The 18,314-nt window shown below is 36.8% G+C and overlaps 1 protein-coding gene across 1 annotated transcript in view; it reads left to right on the plus strand.

Annotated features, from left to right (window-relative positions):
* Positions 1-18,314, plus strand: part of ABHD5 (abhydrolase domain containing 5, lysophosphatidic acid acyltransferase) — a 40,022-nt gene that overhangs the window by 2,337 nt on the left and 19,371 nt on the right. The window contains exons 2-3 of the mRNA XM_037848507.1: positions 12,877-12,962; positions 16,189-16,561. Coding sequence (XP_037704435.1) covers positions 12,877-12,962; positions 16,189-16,561 — 459 coding nt within the window. The remainder of the gene's footprint in view (positions 1-12,876; positions 12,963-16,188; positions 16,562-18,314) is intronic.

The following is an 18,314-nucleotide window of genomic DNA, read 5'->3' on the forward strand; positions in this document are numbered from 1 at the left end:
TTTTTAAACTGCTTTAAAAAAAGCACTCAGATTGTGTTGTAGGGCCCAATTTGTACTTGAGCAGTATCCAGCATCCAAGCTGGTATGGCAGGCAAGCAGAGATGGGAGGCCATTGCCAAGTCCCTGCTGCTGCTGGGAGTTCCCCATACTTCGTTGGATTAAACCTAAGGTCAGTCCAGTGTGGTAGATACTATTGTTCACATTTTTCTGGTGAAGCTGTGACTGGGAAGCCTGCTAGCACCATTCCAGCAAGTAGCTGAGCTGGATTGGAGCTCCCCTGGTGTCAGGAGCTTTCCCCATAGATCTGCTGCCTCTCCCTGGGATCAGGACTTGTGTAGGATGTGTTTGGCTCTTGTTTCTTTTGCTTACCCAACTGACACTTTATTATTTAATCCTAGCATTGACAAAGAACTCACAGTTTTTTAAAAATTTGGTTAACAATAGAATTATCCCAAGAATGAAATGGGTTGTAGAAAAAAAGAGTCTTGGAAGTTCCCTGTTCTTAAGACATTTCAGGTTTAGATGGGCAAACGATATTAACAGTGGAAAACAACTATAAAACTGTCATCTCAAGGCTTTCTGGAGCATGTTAAGTATTGTCTTTTTCTTTGTGACTGTCAGTTAAGACAGATCGGCCATTTTGCTTTCAACATCCTACCCTTTTCATTTGCAATAGAGTTGAGAAAGCTAAATGGAGCAGGAGTAGGTCAGACTTCTGTGAATTGCTGCAAGGTTTTCTCACAGAATGATTAAGTATCAGTTGAGTTTAGAGGAAAGCTGCCACATAATAAGAGTTGCTCTATTGCAGAGTAGATCATAAAAGAAGTGGTTTCTAGTATGCTAGAGTTGGCTTGTACTGGCAAGCCATTGCTAAATTTTCAGAAATTTTGCCAACTGTTGGCTACTTGAAATTGGCCATGGTGCGAGTATTTACATCATGGAAATCATCAGATGCTATAAGCAAAGGGATATTCTGTGTTATTATTTTTTTTTTTTCTGAAGAGTCAGTATACCATCACATTAATGGGTTTACGTTAGAATTTCAATATAGTTCTATGCGTTGGAGATTTCTCTATCTTATTAGCCCTTTAAAAGACTGCCAGGCTTCTGGGAAGATAAACGTCTTCCTCCCTGCTGCCATTGCCGCTTCCCAAACTCTTGCCACCTGACTTCTTAAAAATCACAGAACTCAATGCCAGAACCCATGGCCTTTTATTTTTCTCAGTACTTACCCTTCTTGGGTCCTTTTCTGTGTTTGACACTGTAATGATAGCTCCTCCTTTTAAAACTCTTTATCTAGCTTTATTAGCATTTTGGTTCTTGCCCAACCTCAGACCAATAGTAACTTCCGTTGGGTCATCTTCTTTTTCCCATTCTCTAAATACAGTCATTCTCCAAAATTCTGTCTTTACCTTTGATTTTATTCTTTGTCTTATTTACTCACACTCTGAAAACTCTCCCATCTGGAGATGCCTGAAATCTTATCCTCATTCTAGAGTCATCTTCTGTTCTCTAGTGATGTTTCTAATTGTATGTGGATATTTAGATCTAATATATCCAGACCAGGATCTTATTTGTAGCTTCCTTCTTCCAAACTAATCAGTACAAAAAGCTCAATTCTTCCCCTGAGTTCCCTGTTTTTATTAGGGCACTTATGTTCTTCAGGTCATCCAGATTAAAAAACCATGGCATTCTTTTGACTCCTTCCCATCCCTTCATTGCCCCTAAATAACAAATCCTGTAGATGCTATGTCTACGACATTTCCTTTCCATGCTCACTGACTCCTGTTCCAGACTTTCCTTATTCTCTTTCCTGAATTATTATTTCCTGTGCTCTCAGCATAGCTCATTTCATTAATTACTTTTATATTCCCACAAGTCATAGTCTTATTTGTAGTACAGCCACACACAGTGGCTTTATTATTTGTCCTCAGCCTGCCTTCAAAACCCTTGGCAGACAGTGTGGCCCCAGCTTAGCTTTGGAGTCTTATATTTTCTCTGTGCACTGGACTCTAACCCAGCTGTATCTTTCATTGTTTCTTAAACATGCTCCTTGTTCACCCTCATCTTCCCATTGCTTGGATCACATTGTTTTCCCTGATCCAGACAGATTGCATACTCTCTTCTCTAAAGGTCCATGATATTTTTCTAAATTTTCTTTATGGTACTTATATTAGATTGGTTTTTTTTTAATTCAATTTTGTTGAGATATATTCACATACCATACAGTCATACAAAGCGTACAATCAGTTGTTCACAGTACCATTGTATAGTTGTGCATTCATCACCAAAATTAATTTTTGGACATTTTCATTAGCACACACACAAAAATAATAAGAATAAAAATTAAAGCGAAAAAGAACATGTGTTAGGTTTTGTAGTATAGTTATTTGTATATTTATTTTGTCAGTTCATTGAGGACAAGGTTTTGTCTTGCTCAAATATCTATAGAGCGTAAAGGGACTTTATAAATAGTAAGCTTCAGTAATTTTTTGTTGAATTAAGTAATTATTTAACTATTAAATTTATGCACAAACATTAAGATCAAAAACTTAGTAGTTGATTATACATTTTGTGGCTCTGTGACTTATTTTTTTATCATGAGATATTTTGAAAAGTTTGAATTGGAGTAGGGCAATAATTAGGTTCATGAACTTAAATTTGAATTGTATTGGGGAGCTTGGGAGTAGGATTCTATTTCTTGACCTTGGATGAAGCATTCCATGCTTCACTGTTTAACCTTTTCTTCAAAATGCTAATCACAGACCATCAAGTGAAGATTTCAGTCATGTGACAATGAACTTGTTAACAAAAGATTGTAAAGTCCCAGTACCCAGGTATAGTCTACTTAATTGAAAATGACAATGGAAAATAAATTTCAGAATTACCAAGTCTCTGAATGAGTCCTTAAAGATTTGATCTATATTATTTGTAATAGCTGTTTTGAAACATTATATTGGTTTCAACATAGTCTTGACTAATTGCTATATTTCAGTCTAGTCACCTGGTCCTATAATTCTCCACTCTTGGTTCTGAATCACAAAAATGGTGTGAAAATATGATTTTATTAAAATGATTATTTAGTTTGAGACCTAGGATTTTTAGTCATCTGTTTTTTACTCTTTATTGTTTATATAGATGAACTTACTTTAGAGCTGACACAAAGAAATGTTCCTCTCACTTGTTAAGCTTAAGCAGTATAAATCTAAAAGTACACATACAGCTTTTTTTAAGAGAAATTGTGAGTTTACAGAAAAATTATGTATAAAATGCAAAAAAAAAAATCAGTGCATTACCACCTGTTATTAACACTGTGCATTCACATGGTACATTTGTTAAAATTGGTGAAAGCACATTTTTTAAATTGTACTGTTAATTGTAGTCCATGATTCAACTTAGGGCTCACTGTGTTGTGAGTTTCCATGGATTTTTAAAAAAATGTTTATTCTAATAACATATATGCAACGTAATATGTCCCTTTTTAACCACATTCAAATATATATTTCATTTCTGTTGATTACACTCACCATGTTGTGCTTCCATCACCACCCAAACTTTTCCATCATCCCAAATATAAATTCTGTTCATCCTTAATTCATATTCCCTACCCCAGTCCCATCCCCTGGTAAACCTGTATTCTAGATTCTGAATCTATGAGTTTGCTTTTTCTGATTATTTCGTATCAGTTAGATCATACTATATTTGCCCTTTTGTATCTGGCTTATGTTACTCAACATGATGTCTTCAGGGTTCATCCATTTGTCACATGTATCAGAACTTCATTCATTTTTATGGATGAATAATATGCCATTGTATGTGTATACCACATTTTGTTTAGCCATTCATCAGTTGATGGACACTTGGGTTGCTTCCATCTTTTAGCACTTGTGGATAATGACACTATGAACATCAGTGTACAGATTTCTGTTCATGTCCCTGCTTTAAATTCACTTAGGTTTATACCTAGAAGTGGGATGCCCAGGTCATATGATGATTCTACTCTTAACTTTCTGAGGAACTGCCAAACTGTCTTCCACAGTGGTTGCACCATTTTACATTCCCACCATCAATGAATGAGTGTCCTATTTCTCCACATCCTCTCCAACGCTTGTAACGTTCAGGCTTTTTAATAGTAGCCATTCTAGTGAATGTGAAATGGTATCTCATTGTGGTTATGATTTGCATTTCCTTAATGGCTAATTAACGTTGTGCATCTTTTCATGTGCTTTATGGCTATTTGTATATCTTTTTTGAAGAAATGTCTATTCAAATCACTTGCCTATTTTTAAATTGGGTTGTTTGTCTTTTTGTTATTTTGTTGAAGAATTTCTTTATATAATCCAGATAGTAAACCCTTATTGGACATGTGGTTTCCAAATATTTTCTATTTGCTATTTAGTCTTTGTAAGTCTTATGCCTTTTTTTCCGCTCAAGTTTTTCATTAATGCCTACTTTCATATTTATTTTATTTTTTTGTATTTTACCATATTGAGACCCTTCACATTTCTATCTGCATATATTTTTCATATATTTTCCTTGTGGTTACCATGGGATTAAAATTTAACATCCTAAATCTGTAACAATCTATAACAATTTGATAGTACCGTCGTTTATAATTTACCTTTACGGGAAATCTTTATTTCCTTGTGCCACTTTGAACCACTGGTGTCCTTTCCTTTCAGTCTGAAGAACTTCCTTTTGCATAGCTTGTAAGTAAGGCAGATTAGTGTTGATGAACTCCCTCAGCTTTTGTTTATCTGGAAATGTCTCAATCTCTCCCTCGTTTTTGAAAGTAAGTCTCACTGGATATAAAATTCTTGGTATTTCAGCCCACTGCCTTCTTGCCTCCATGGTTTCTGATGAGAAATCAGCCCTTAATCTAATTGAAACTCCCTTGTACGCAACACATTGCTTTTCTCTTGCATCTTTCTGAACTCTCTCCTTGTTCTTGGCATTCGGCAATTTTATCCGTATGTGACAGAGCATATTTTTCTTCAAGTTTATCCTGTGAGGTGTTCTCTGGGCTTCCTGGATGTACATATTCACATTTTTTACTAAATTTCGGACATTCTCTGCAATTGTTTCTTTGAATATTCCTTCTGCCACTTTCTCTTCTTCTCCTTCTGGGACCCCCATAATGCATGTATTGGTATACTTGATGTTGTCTCAGAGGTCTCTTAGGCTATTTTCATTTTTTGTAATTATTTTTTCTTTCTACTCTTTGGCTTGACTCATTTCAATTGTCTTGCCTTTGCCTTAGCTGATTGTTTCTTCTGCCTGCTCCCATCGGCTGTTGAAACCCTCCTGGGAATGTTTCATTTCAGTTATTGTAGTCTTCTACTCCAATAGTTCTGTTTGGTTCCTTTTAAAATTTTCTATCTCTAATAAGATTCTCATATTCTTCATTCATTGTTTCTTGATATCTTTTAGTTCTTTCTCTATATTTCCCTTCATTTCCTTGCACATATTGAAGATCATTTTTTTAAAGAGTTTGTCTAGGATGTTCACAATTTCATCATCTTTATTGATTTTTTTGTTTTTATTCTCTTCCTTTGGATGGGTCATCATTTCCTATTTCTGTTTTGGTCTTGTAATCTTTTGTTGCACACTGTACATTTTAAATTTTAAAATATTAACTGTGGAATTTATTCCCTGAGATTTCTGTATCTTGAGTTTGTAAGCAGCTGGTGATATGACAGATTTTCTTGAGTGTCAGCACTCCTATCAGAAGGCAAATGTAAAGTGCAATATCCTCCCTTGCTTTCTGGACCTGTGTCTTTTCCTGGGCCTGTGCTTCCTAGTGGCCTTAGGAGTTCCTCTGTTTACAGGAGTTTGAATACCCCCTCTACTTCTCAGGAAACAGACTTGCCTCTCCTGGATGTTCTATTTCCAGACTTAGAGCAGATAAGCTGTTGCCCCAGGCTGTCTGCCTCAGTTGCTTCTTAAGCTGCTTTTATTTTCTCAAGCAGTTTTTGCCTGGAAGGTAAATTCTGGGAGGGGGGACGTTCCTGAGAGGAGTTTCCCAGGTCATTCTTTCCCAGCTGGAACAAGGCCAGGGACCCACAAAGGGAGTGCTGGGCTGAGGGAGAGGCCAGGAAGGGCACTAGCAGCTTCTTTCATGGTTCCCCAAAGCTGTGCTTTCTTGACTCAGCCCCAGTCCAGAAAATGCAGCCCTTCACTTGTTCTCCGCAGCTCTAAGGGGGCACACCATCTTTAAGTCTCCTCTTCCGCCTTTGTCCGGGATGGATTGGAACAATGGCCACCCTCAGAGTCGTGCCTCCAGCAATCCAAAGTGGCCAGTCCAAAAGCTGTGATCAGTGACTGCCCGTGCCCACCCCAGGTGTTGGAAAAGTAGATCCTTATGTCCCTCTCTAGTACCAGCAAGCTGTGCCAGGGGCCGGACCCCACTGCTGCCTGCTACTTGAGTGGAGGTTGGGAGACAGTAACCACCGCAAGTAGAGAGCAATTTACTGGAATCATTTGTCATTTATCAGCCTATTTCTCCTACTCTTCCCTGGATGCTGTACACTGTTTTACTGGACTCTGGAGTTTTGAAATAGTCGATTCAGATAGTTCCTGCCTGTTTAATAATTGTTCTGGTGGAGGGACTGACTCCTAGAGTTTCCTACTCTGCCCCATCTTCCCACAGTCCTCCCCCATGTAGCTTTTTTAAGTGTGTTTCATGATGTACTCATGTAAATGTCTGACTCCAAAATGGTTTATTAACTGTGTGAGGGAAGGAAGGGAACAATTGTGGGAGAAATATTACTGGCACTGACTGTCTAAAATAGTGATTCTCTAACTGTGCGTTTTAAAAGTTATGGGTTAGAAATGAAGAAAAACAAGTTAAGATTACTGATTAATTTCTTAAAATATACTGATTAATTTCTTAAAATATATTATCATTAATTATACTAATGATTAATGATAATTTGAGGCATTTAATTATCACTTATCTAAAAGAAAGTGGATTGCCAGTCACTTAAATTGTAGTTGTATGAATTTTTTTTTTTAATCTTTCTCAAGAGTGAAATTTAAGAAGTCAGTGTCTGGGAGAGAAGGCCTTTATTTGCCCAAGTGTTATAATTTCCAATTCAGAAGTTTTCAGTCCTTCATTGTTTGAGGAATTATTTCAGAGGAATATATGTATTCATACCCCTAATTAATTTGGATATTTATAATAAAAATCTAAACTTCATAGTTTCTCTACATGAGATAGAATACTATGCTTAAAGAAGTTTATAGAGAGCAGTGATAAAATTATTTACCAATATATGGATGGAGGCCACTTTAAAAAAAATTGTAATATAATGAAATATTCTTTACTTATAACCTAATTAGAAATGTTATTTAAGTAGCCGAGAGTGTGTGGAAATTGTCCAGACTGCTGTACATATTCTTCAGAATACTTTGAAACCTCTTTCACTGTTTCACAATATTTATGGATTGTGCAATTTAGGTTTAGTAATACTATAGATCGTCAAATGCCCTTAGAAAACAAAACAGAGATTACCAGTAAATGTTAATGGCATAGGATATAAGTACAATATATACTTATATGAAGATATTCTTTAGAATGATATTCTTTTTTAAAATTAGATAGAAATTTAAGGAAAAAAATTCAGAGTCTTATCTCAAACTTGGGATTCTTAAAATCAGATTCTTAGGTAAAGTCTATTATGTAAGCACAATTTGTCTTTTTTTCTATTAGCGTCCTTCTGAATTGCCACCTCTATCTGGTGTGGTGTTTTAAAGCTTTTTTCCTTCAAAGCCTGCTCACTAAAGAGATTCTTTCTCTTTACTTCTACAGTGGTTATAAAGCACAATTCCTTTTATTTAGTTTTGAGATTCCATGCTTTAGGGCTTGGATCCTCAGCCTTGCTAATAACGCAGTGCCCAAGTAATGGAGCTGTGTAAAAAACCTTTTGAGGCACATTGGTAAGGTAAGCTTTCCTGTTGTCATTTCTGGAAACAGTTATTCCCTTTGGTGAGTGGCTTTTCTTTATATTACCATTGACATTTTCTCTTGTGAAGTTAGGGCCTCAGCAATGTATGATAGTGTTCACTGATGATCTGTTTAAAAAAAATAGAAAAATTAGGTTTTGTTTTTCTGTTTATTCTCCAAAGCTATGGGGAGGAAGCTGTGTATCTTGTTTATTGTTTTGTAATTTTTTCCTTGGATTTTGTGACTTCAGAAGAATGGCTGGATATCTGAGAGGCTTTAGTCTCAAATCCTTAGTTCATTTCTCGTGTCCTTAGTTCCAGTCTTCCCCACACTAAGCCTAGGAATGCAGAACAGCATTGAATGGCATAGGAGACCCTGGGGAAGGTCCCAAAGACAGGAGATAGGGTTGGATGGATAAATTTTAGAGGGTTGAAGTAATAGGGGTGGCAGGATAAGCTTTGGGAACTCTTACACAAAGAGTAATCAACTAAAGAATGAAAAAGAAGGACCCCTGCTTTTCACGCTTCAGAAATATTCCTTTGAGCCTATTATGTGCATAGCACCCAATTCTGCCGAGTATGTCTAGGAAGTAGCAGAGAGTTTCTGTAAAACATTTTGTCATATGGTTATGGTAAAATTGATTGGACAGAAACGTTATCAGGGCTTAGGTGAAGAGTGTTATCTTTACAGCTTATTAAGAGTGAAAACAAAATATTTTACTATGTTTTTTGGGAGGGTTTTTTAAAGTTACTTTAGAAAATCTCCACTTAAACAAATTATCCACTTTGATGAAAAGGCTTTTGTGAACCTAAAGAGTATTGGTTCCTGTGGTTAGAGCCCTAAATTTTGACGTAATGCACTAGCTTGCAGATATGAAAACATTATTTTGCCCTTTCTCTATGAGTTCAGTGGGTCAGTAGGAGGCAAAAGTCGTGGACAAGACAATCCTCTACTTTGAAAGTTTGTTTTGTGATAAGTGGTAAATTGGTAGAAATAGGCATAATTCCTGTATTATGTGCTGCTATATAACATTTTAAACACTAGTGCCTTGTACATAGTAGGTATTCAGGTATTGTTTTGAATGTAATAGGTTTTAGGGTTTTTGTTTTTTTGCTTTTCATAAAGACTGAAACAAAGATTGCATTTGTGTTTTCTTTGCCCCAACTTATCAATGATCTCTTTTGGACCAATAGTAGATTATGGTTCAGTTCGCTTTATTTTTTGTACTGATCTCTGATTCTCTTTGGCAAAGAATCTGCTATGATTTGAGGAATATATAAGAAAAAAAATGATGAAATTGAATTGTAAGTAACTTCCCATAGGTACTAGTTCATATTCTTGTGGTCAAACATAGTCCTTGATGACCATTCCTGGTCAAGGACAAAGAGTTTCATCTTAATAATAGTTTACTTTTTATTTTAAAGCTCTAAAGATCATGAGCGTCTCATACTTTAATTACCTCTAAACTAACTGCCTTTTTCAACAATTCAAAAATTCATTGTTGAAGGCTTGAATCATTTTTCCTTGATAATTTGTAAACAGGTTTATAAGTTTACAAAGAGAGTAACATCAATAATGTTTTCAATTATGTTTATACGTTGATAATAAGTTATATGTAACATTTGTGCTGGATAGCCAGAGGTGTTGTCATCTAATAATGCTGGTTTGAAACTGGTAGCAGAGACTATTAAATATTAAAGTAAAGCCTCATTCATTATAATACAGGTTATGATGTATCTGCAACCATTTTTTTCTTCAAATAATATCTCCAAAATATAACCATGTCATGAAAACCTGACTGAATACATAGGCTTGCTGTTCTGTCCGTTAATCCTATTTATGAATTTGTGTGTTTGTATGTCTCTGTATATGAATGTGTGTTTATACTTATTAGGAAATTTTTATGTTTAATGACAAAAAGAGACGGGAAGAAAGTTGACTCGATAGATAAAAAGTAATAATTTATATGAAAAAAAGTGTGGGCATTAGGTTACTGTGCTTTTGACCTACCTTACTTTATTATTCATACTGTTGATTACCTTTTCCTGATTCACCTCTTTGCATTAACAATTAGTTTTTTCACTTTTCGTGTTTTGGGAGGAGATGTTCAGGTCTTTGTCCTGTCCGCATCCCATTTGTAGTTCTGTAAGTGCTTTCTGCCTATAGAAACAAACTCCATCTGCCTTACTTCTGTAATTGCTGCTGTTTCTTATGACCAGGGCCTTTAGTTCAAAAACAGTCATCAAACCCTCACATGGCCATCGGCCCTTAGTGTGTTTGGTATTGGGGAAATAAATATTGGGGATATAAGGATGACTTACGCAAGTCTGGCATTCAGGGTGCTCGTGGTGTGGTAGGGCAGATAAATTTGTCAACAACCACAGCATTAGTAACTACCTGTAACAAAGGCCAAAGAATTGATGACCTCTGCCCTTGGCATCAGGGTCAGGGGCAGTATCTCAGAAGAAATGAGGCAAGGCATTCTGGGCAGAGGGAAGAGCTGTGCAAAGCCATAGAGGTGTAATATAATATGAAGTTGGGGGAACTGCAAAGTACTGGAAAAGTACAATGTGCAAGAGACAAGATGGGGAAAGGGTTAGTAAGGGAAGCACCTTTTGGGCAGGTCTAAAGAATGTGGACTTTATCCTGGAGGTACTGGTCAGTGCTTCACATTTTAGAAAGGTATCCCACCTGAGTAAAAAGGGCTTTACAGTCATCAGAATTGAATTCAAATCTATACTTGTGTCACTTACTTATTAGTGTGTACTCTTGATCCTGGTGCTTAACATTTCTGAACCTCAGTTTTCATGCCTATGAAATGGGCAATAAGTTGTACTGGGAATACTCTGGACATTGTATCAACAAACATAATTTATTGAGTTCCTTTTATACATTATGCACAGAGAAATTCTACAGGGAAGGAAAATTTAATAGGATGAGACTACAAAAAGCTTAGAAAACCTGGATACCTAATCAGTGCTTCCAAAACTTAACACATTTTTTCTATTCACACCTGTTCTTATTCCTGTGTTCTCTATTGTTATTGGTGGCACCTAAGACAGAAACCTGGGAGTCTTTCTCTATTATACCTTCTTTACACCTAACCAATTACAAATCCAGCACATCTCACTTTTAAATACTACTTGGCCTCATCTCCTCTCCATCCCTTTTTCCATAGCCTTGTTCACGCCCTTCTGTGGAATCTGGAATCACCGTAGTTGTCCTCTCTTCCTCTTCTGATTTATTTTCTCTCTCACTAGAATGTTCTCCTTTTAAATAATAACCTCCCTATGTTGAGCCCTAGCTAACTGTCATATGATGTGTTGAAGCTGTATGTTATCTCAGATCATTTGAATAACCCTGTGCTCTGCTGTCACCTGTCCACTAGTCTCACCTCTTCTTGGTTTGCTACTAGCAAAGTTTGTTAGTTCCAACCTCCCCTTTGACCTTTCCTCTACCATTGCCTCAGGCCTCCTTCCTTTTCTTTGTTCAGGTGACTTCTGACAGATGCATGGGTCGTTCTTTTCATCCGGTTTGCTGGAATCCAAAGTTTTGTTGTTTTCCATTAATAACTAATGAATTCTTCCTATACAAATAGAGTACCTGCGAGCCCCCTGTGTTTATATAGGAGTATGTTACTGTTGTTTCCCATGAGATGTCTTTTTTTTTTTTCCTATCTCAGATTTTAGTAAGATTTCTCTCAACTCTCTCAGCTGTGAGCCTGCCATTCAAATGAATAAAGACTATTCATAGTCTAACTATTTTGCAATTCCACCCTGATAGGCTGTGTTGCAGCAGGTGGGGAGAATGCCTTTTTGTCTTTTCTTGTTCTGCCCATTTTACTTTTTATTTTTTATTTTTTATTAAATTCAGTTTTATTGAAATACATTCACACACTATACAATCATCCATGGTATACAATCCACTGTCCACAGTATGATAACATAGTTATGCATTCATCACCACAATCTATCTCTGAACATTTTCCTTACATCAGAAAGAACCAGAATAAGAATAAAAAATAAAAGTGAAAAAAGAACACTCAAATCATCCCCCCATCCCACCCCGTTTGTCCTTTAGTTTTTATCTCCAGTCCTCCACTCATCCATACACTAGATAAAGGGGGTGTGATCCACAAGGTCTTCACAATCACACTGTCACCCCTTGTAATCTACATTATTATATAATTGTCTTCAGGAGTCCAGACTGCTGGGTTGGAGTTTGGTAGTTTCAGGTATTTACTTCTAGCTATTCCAATACATTAAAGCCTAAGAGGTGTTATCTATATAGTGCATAAGAATGTCCACCAGAGTGACCTCTCGACTCCATTTGGAATCTCTCAGCCACTGAAACTATTTCGTCTCATTTTGCATCCCCCTTTTGTTCAAGAAGATACTCTCGGTCCTACGATGCCGGGTCCACATTCATCCCCGGGAGTCATACTCTGCGTTGCCAGGGAGATTTACACCCCTGGGAGTCGGGTCCCATGTAGCGGGGAGGGCAGCGAGTTCACCTGTCGAGATGGCTCAGTTAGAGAGAGAGAGGGCCACATCTGAGCAACAAAGAGGTACTCAGGGGGAGACTCTTAGGCACAATTACATACAAGTTTAGACTCTCCTTTGTGGTAATGAGCTTCATAAGGTGTTCTGCCCATTTTAATCCCTACTTGATTATATGGAATCTGATTATCCATGAAGATAAGATGGACTTTGATATCTAGTTATAGGTACCAAGGCTGAGGTTGAATATCCTGTATCCCAGGACTAAACCACAGTGCTTTGCTTTGCACCTGTTAGGTGAATTTTGTCACATATAACATCACCATCACACAGACACTAACTGCCCTATTCTGCTTTTCTTGTCTGTAGATACACTTGGGAGTCGAAAAAAGCATTAACTCACCTATTTGTATTTTGTTTTTGATGCTCTAGGTCAGGATGGCTAACTGGTTGGCTTCCTACATGGTGCCCTACGTCTACATCACACCTTAAAGAAGCTGAAGAGAAAATGTTAAAATGTAAGGTTTTACGTTTAACTGATCTATTTACAAAACAGGTCCAATATACTGCATTTCCTTGAAATTTGGAGATAAGAATCTGGTGTGTTAGGTGTTAGCAGTCGAACTTTCTTCTTCTTCTTGTCATCAGCAAGTGCAGAAATGTATAGGTCAGTGGTTCTCAAACTTTTTGGTCTTAGGATGCTTTTATACTGTACTCTTAAGTTAGTAAGGACCCCAGAGAACTTTGCTTATGAGTTATAGCCAGCTATTAAATATTTACCATATTAGAAATTAGAACAGTGACTGAAAATATGTTAGTTTATTAATTCATTTAAAAATAATTGTAACAAACCCATTACAGATCAAAATAAATAGTATATTTATAAAAATAACTATTTCTAAATAAAAATTTAGTGAGAAGAAGAGCATTGTTTACATGTTTGTAAATCTCTTTAATGTCTGTCTGAATATAAGGCAGCTTAGATTCTCAGATCTGCTTCTTTATTCTGTCTGTCACATGTCATGTGACCTCTGGAAAACTCCACTGCATACTCATGAGAGAGTGATAGTGGAAAAGGCAAATGAGTCTTAGTATTATTATGAAAATGGCTTTGACTTTGTGAACCTCCTGAAAGGGTCTCAGGGATCCCCTAGAGGTTCCCAGACTTTGGGAACAGATTCTATGTGAGTTTCAGTGTTCCATCCATAGCAGGTGGTTCCTTGCTGTGGCATCTGGTGCTGAAAGAGGCAGTCATGTATAGGGGAACAAACACCAAACTGCAATCAGGTAACCTGGGAACCGGGAAAAAAAGGGGGTAGATGATTCTTAGTATTCCTTCTGATGTTAGCATTCTAGGAATCTTTGACTATGCATTTCCAGTACTGTGGAAACCTTTCTTCCTTTCTTAAGAACACTGAAATTTACTCAGACTTGTATTGTCAGGTTTATCTGGTTTTGCTTTTAAGCAGCTGTGTTCATTGTATAATTTTATCCTGCGTATACGGTTTAGAGGAATGGATTAAGTGATGCAGTTCACGTATGTAGTTATGTATTTGTATTTGTCCACCCTCTTTTCTACAGGTTCACTTATGGTAATTTGAGTTGAGAATTTGACCACAAATTAATTTTCTTCTTTGTGCATTGGAATGATTCAGTAATAAATGACCATAACTGGATATATCTATAGGAAGGGAAAATTAGCCATTTTAACATGGATTTTTAACATGAAAATAAATTTCTTCTCACTCCATATACTTGGGTAATTTTGTTCTCTATAAAGCTGGCAAAGTTGTTAATTGTGCTTTTACCAAAATAGATTCTTGTCAGGAGATAGGATGCCCAATTCATCCATTTAACAAACATACTGATTTCCTAGTCTGTGTTAAGTACCTGCCAGTTTCTACGGATGGAAGTAGGAGTGAGAATTGGCCTCTGCTTCAATTGTAAGTCCCATGAAAGTCAAGTACTAATAGGGTGAGGTGAGCTCTCTAATAGATATTACAAATGGTTTTTATGAGAATACACAGATATCCGTGATCAAAGTACCGAAGTCGTTTGGCTTGGCGCTAATGTTAGATCACCTCTTTTTCTAAAATGGTGGCATTTACCCCCTTGGGGGCCTGGGCTATGTTGATATTCTGAATGAATGCTGGGTTTCCTCTTTGCTGCCACTATCTGGAAACAAAACTTGAGATTATTTCCTTAGTTAAAGGGCAGAAACTCCTGGTTCATCTGTGTTTTGTGCACTGCAGATGAATATATACGTATAATTAAAAGAGTATGTCTACCCAGGGGAATGAATCTCCCTGGCAACATGGAATATGACTCCCGGGGAGGAATGTAGACCTGGCATCGTGGGACGGAGAACATCTTCTTGACCAAAAGGGGGATGTGAAAGGAAATGAAATAAGCTTCAGTGGCAGAGAGATTCCAAAAGGAGCTGAGAGGTCACTCTGGTGGGCACTCTTATGCACACTTTCGACAACCCTTTTTAGGTTCTAAAGAATTGGGGTAGCTGGTGGTGGATACCTGAAACTATCAAACTACAACCCAGAACCCATGAATCTCGAAGACAGTTGTATAAAAATGTAGCTTATGAGGGGTGACAATGGGATTGGGAAAGCCATAAGGACCACACTCCACTTTGTCTAGTTTATGGATGGATGAGTAGAAAAATAGGGGAAGGAAACAAACAGACAAAGGTACCCAGTGTTCTTTTTTACTTCAATTGCTCTTTTTCACTCTAATTATTATTCTTGTTATTTTTGTGTGTGTGCTAATGAAGGTGTCAGGGATTGATTTGGGTGATGAATGTACCACTATGTAATGGTACTGTAAACAATCGAAAGTACAATTTGTTTTGTATGACTGCGTGGTATGTGAATATATCTCAATAAAATGAAGATTAAAAAAAATAATAATAAAAATTAAAAAAATAAAAGAGTATGTCTAATATGTAGCTATTCCATTTTGATATTTTAATGTGAGTGAATATCAAATTAGTTTCATCTTTGGTCAATTTGGAGAGGGGCTTAAAGTAAGTATTAGTCCCACAACACTGATAACAGGTAAGAGCTTTATCTACAAAATTATGATTATTTGCGTTTTCTAGGGAGATTGTGGGACTTGAACTCAGATTACCTGGCACCTCATGCTGAGGAGTTCCTACCATATCCTGAGCCTTCTTTTCTGCTAAATTTTGAAAGGACTGAAAATTTAAATTGCATCTTAATACAGATACTGTTAATCCTAAATGATTATTTTTTAGGGAAAAATATTTTCTTCAAGTCTGTCATCAATCTTAAATGCTTAATTTGTCAAGTGTTCTACAAATTCAAGGTGGTATTTTTTGTTATTGTCTGCAAAGCTAGGAACCTTAAAATAATGGATCCAGTGACCACAAAAGCCCTCTCAGTTCTAGGACTATATTAATACCCTTATTTGATAGATATGGAAAGAAGTCCAAGGAGGTGACATGAATTGCCAAAAAACCTTTGCCACAGGAAATATTTGATGTGTAACTGAGGTTGGTCTTCCTACTTAGATATAAAACATAGTCATTAAGAATTATTACTTGCTTCAATAAAATATGTACTTTTTAGGGCCAATATAAATTAGTAAAGGCCAAAATCATATTTCTGGATACCAGATAGTTTGTAGATTATTATTTTTTTATTTCACTGAGAATATTCCCCTTCTCAGAAGTAGTGAAGCTAAGCAGAATTTTTCTTTTGTTTTCATTAGGTGTCCCCTGCTCATACAAAAAAGAACCTGTTCGTATATCTAATGGAAATAAAATATGGACACTGAAGTTCTCTCATAATATTTCAAATAAGACCCCACTTGTCCTCCTCCATGGTTTTGGAGGAGGTCTTGGACTCTGGGCACTAAATTTTGGAGATCTTTGCAGAAATAGGCCTGTCTATGCTTTTGACCTGTTGGGCTTTGGACGAAGTAGTAGACCCAGGTTTGACAGTGATGCAGAAGAAGTGGAGAACCAGTTTGTGGAATCCATTGAAGAGTGGAGATGTGCCCTAAGATTGGACAAAGTGATCTTGCTTGGACACAACCTGGGTGGGTTCTTGGCTGCTGCTTATTCATTGAGGTATCCATCACGGTAAGTGAAAGTGACAGAAAAGAGAGATTATAAGTGTGACATCTGAGTGTTAGTTCCGTTTCCCCTCTTTGGCAGCTATTTCTGTGAGCCTTTCAAAATAGGCATTCCATTAAAAAGGCCTCATAGACCAAACGGCTGCAACTGGTGGTCTACTTAGTAGCGGAAATAATGATGTTGAATTTTCCTATTATATGCCTTGGTGGAAGGCTTGATAAAGGACTTTTTATTTATTAGAATGTATAAAAATTAAGCCTCAAGAAAAATTATGTTGTTATTGTTTGTAGTTATTATCATTAAACCTATGGGTCCAGCAGGCTTTTCTAACCTTCTCTAAGTTATAGTAAGCTGTGATGGGAAATCAGAAGGCCAGAAAATATATCTGCCTAGTTTTTAATTATACTATGCCCTAATTTTTATCATTTTAGAACTGTTTTCAGAGTTATTGAATTAATGAGTGTTTGCTTCAGAATCTTTCTAGCAGTCTTCTTTCTTTGCCTTACTTTCTTATGCTGTTTCCTAATACTTATATTACTCTGAGGAGAGGTCACATTTGAGTGTTAAGAAAATAGAAGGAAAGTTCATCTTTGTTTTGCTCATCTTTTGGAAAGAAACAACAACAAAAATGAATATCAACATGTTTCTGTTACCAGTGCATTTTTCCATTGATCTTACTTTTAATTCCAAAATTGCCACCAACTTTGACATTAAGGTCTGTGAATAAGAGATGGGATGATGAAGGTTATTTTCAGAGTGCATTGCATATGCTTCTGAGGCTGCCCATTGCACAACCCTAGGCGTACTACTGACAGAATTTGACATGCGTAGCAACAGCCTGTGTACCTGAGCTTTTCTCCCTCTGGAATAGTCAACTTTTTCTGTACAGATTCTTTATCTAAATTTCAGCATTTGCACCTGATTTTTCTAAAGAGTTCATAGTCCTACATGTGCTAGACAGAAATAGGCTTGTCAACTGGCAGACCTGGTCTTTCAAAAGAAACCCAAGATTTCTTTTACTTGGCTTTTTGAGGTTACAGTTCATAGTCCTACATGTGCTAGACAGAAATAGGCTTGTCAACTGGCAGACCTGGTCTTTCAAAAGAAACCCAAGATTTCTTTTACTTGGCTTTTTGAGGTTACTATGTTTATTGTGTCCTTCGTTCAGTGAAATATACTTAACTGTGTTTGTAGGGAAGGGAGAAGGAAGTGAATACTTTTCTCATATAAAACAACAGGGTACTTTGCAGGTGTTAGGCTTCATTTGTTTCTATCAGGTACTTATTGTGCATCTGTTTTGTGGTATTTATCCCCCAGAGATGTGGTGTGGCAAGGGATTCCCTGGGATAGACCCTTCATGGCTGTCTACTAATTAGGTCATTGGTGAGATGTTCATTTGCAATTGTGAAATCCTCTAAAGAAAGAGGGTGCCTCGGGGGTTCAGAGGGAATTGCCACATTAAAACCATCTAAACAAGGAAATAGCAGCATATTTTGAATGACATGTGGGGCAGACCAAGTATCTAAACCAAAGCCAGTGATCTTGCATTAGACTGTGTTTTAGAAAATAATTTTTGAATGTTTGTGCCTAAAGCTAGAAATAAAACTAGAGTACTGTCTCAGGACTAAGAACCACTAAGTATTAGCAGCAGATGGATATAAGAATACTTGAAATAATCAGCATGTTTAGATTAGGCTAGTTGCCACCAAATATTGAGTGGAACTCTACAGAGTGTATTGGGCATTCAAGCCATTATTAA

This window comes from Choloepus didactylus, chromosome 1 (assembly GCF_015220235.1).
Source record: "Choloepus didactylus isolate mChoDid1 chromosome 1, mChoDid1.pri, whole genome shotgun sequence".
Classification (NCBI taxonomy): domain Eukaryota; kingdom Metazoa; phylum Chordata; class Mammalia; order Pilosa; family Megalonychidae; genus Choloepus; species Choloepus didactylus.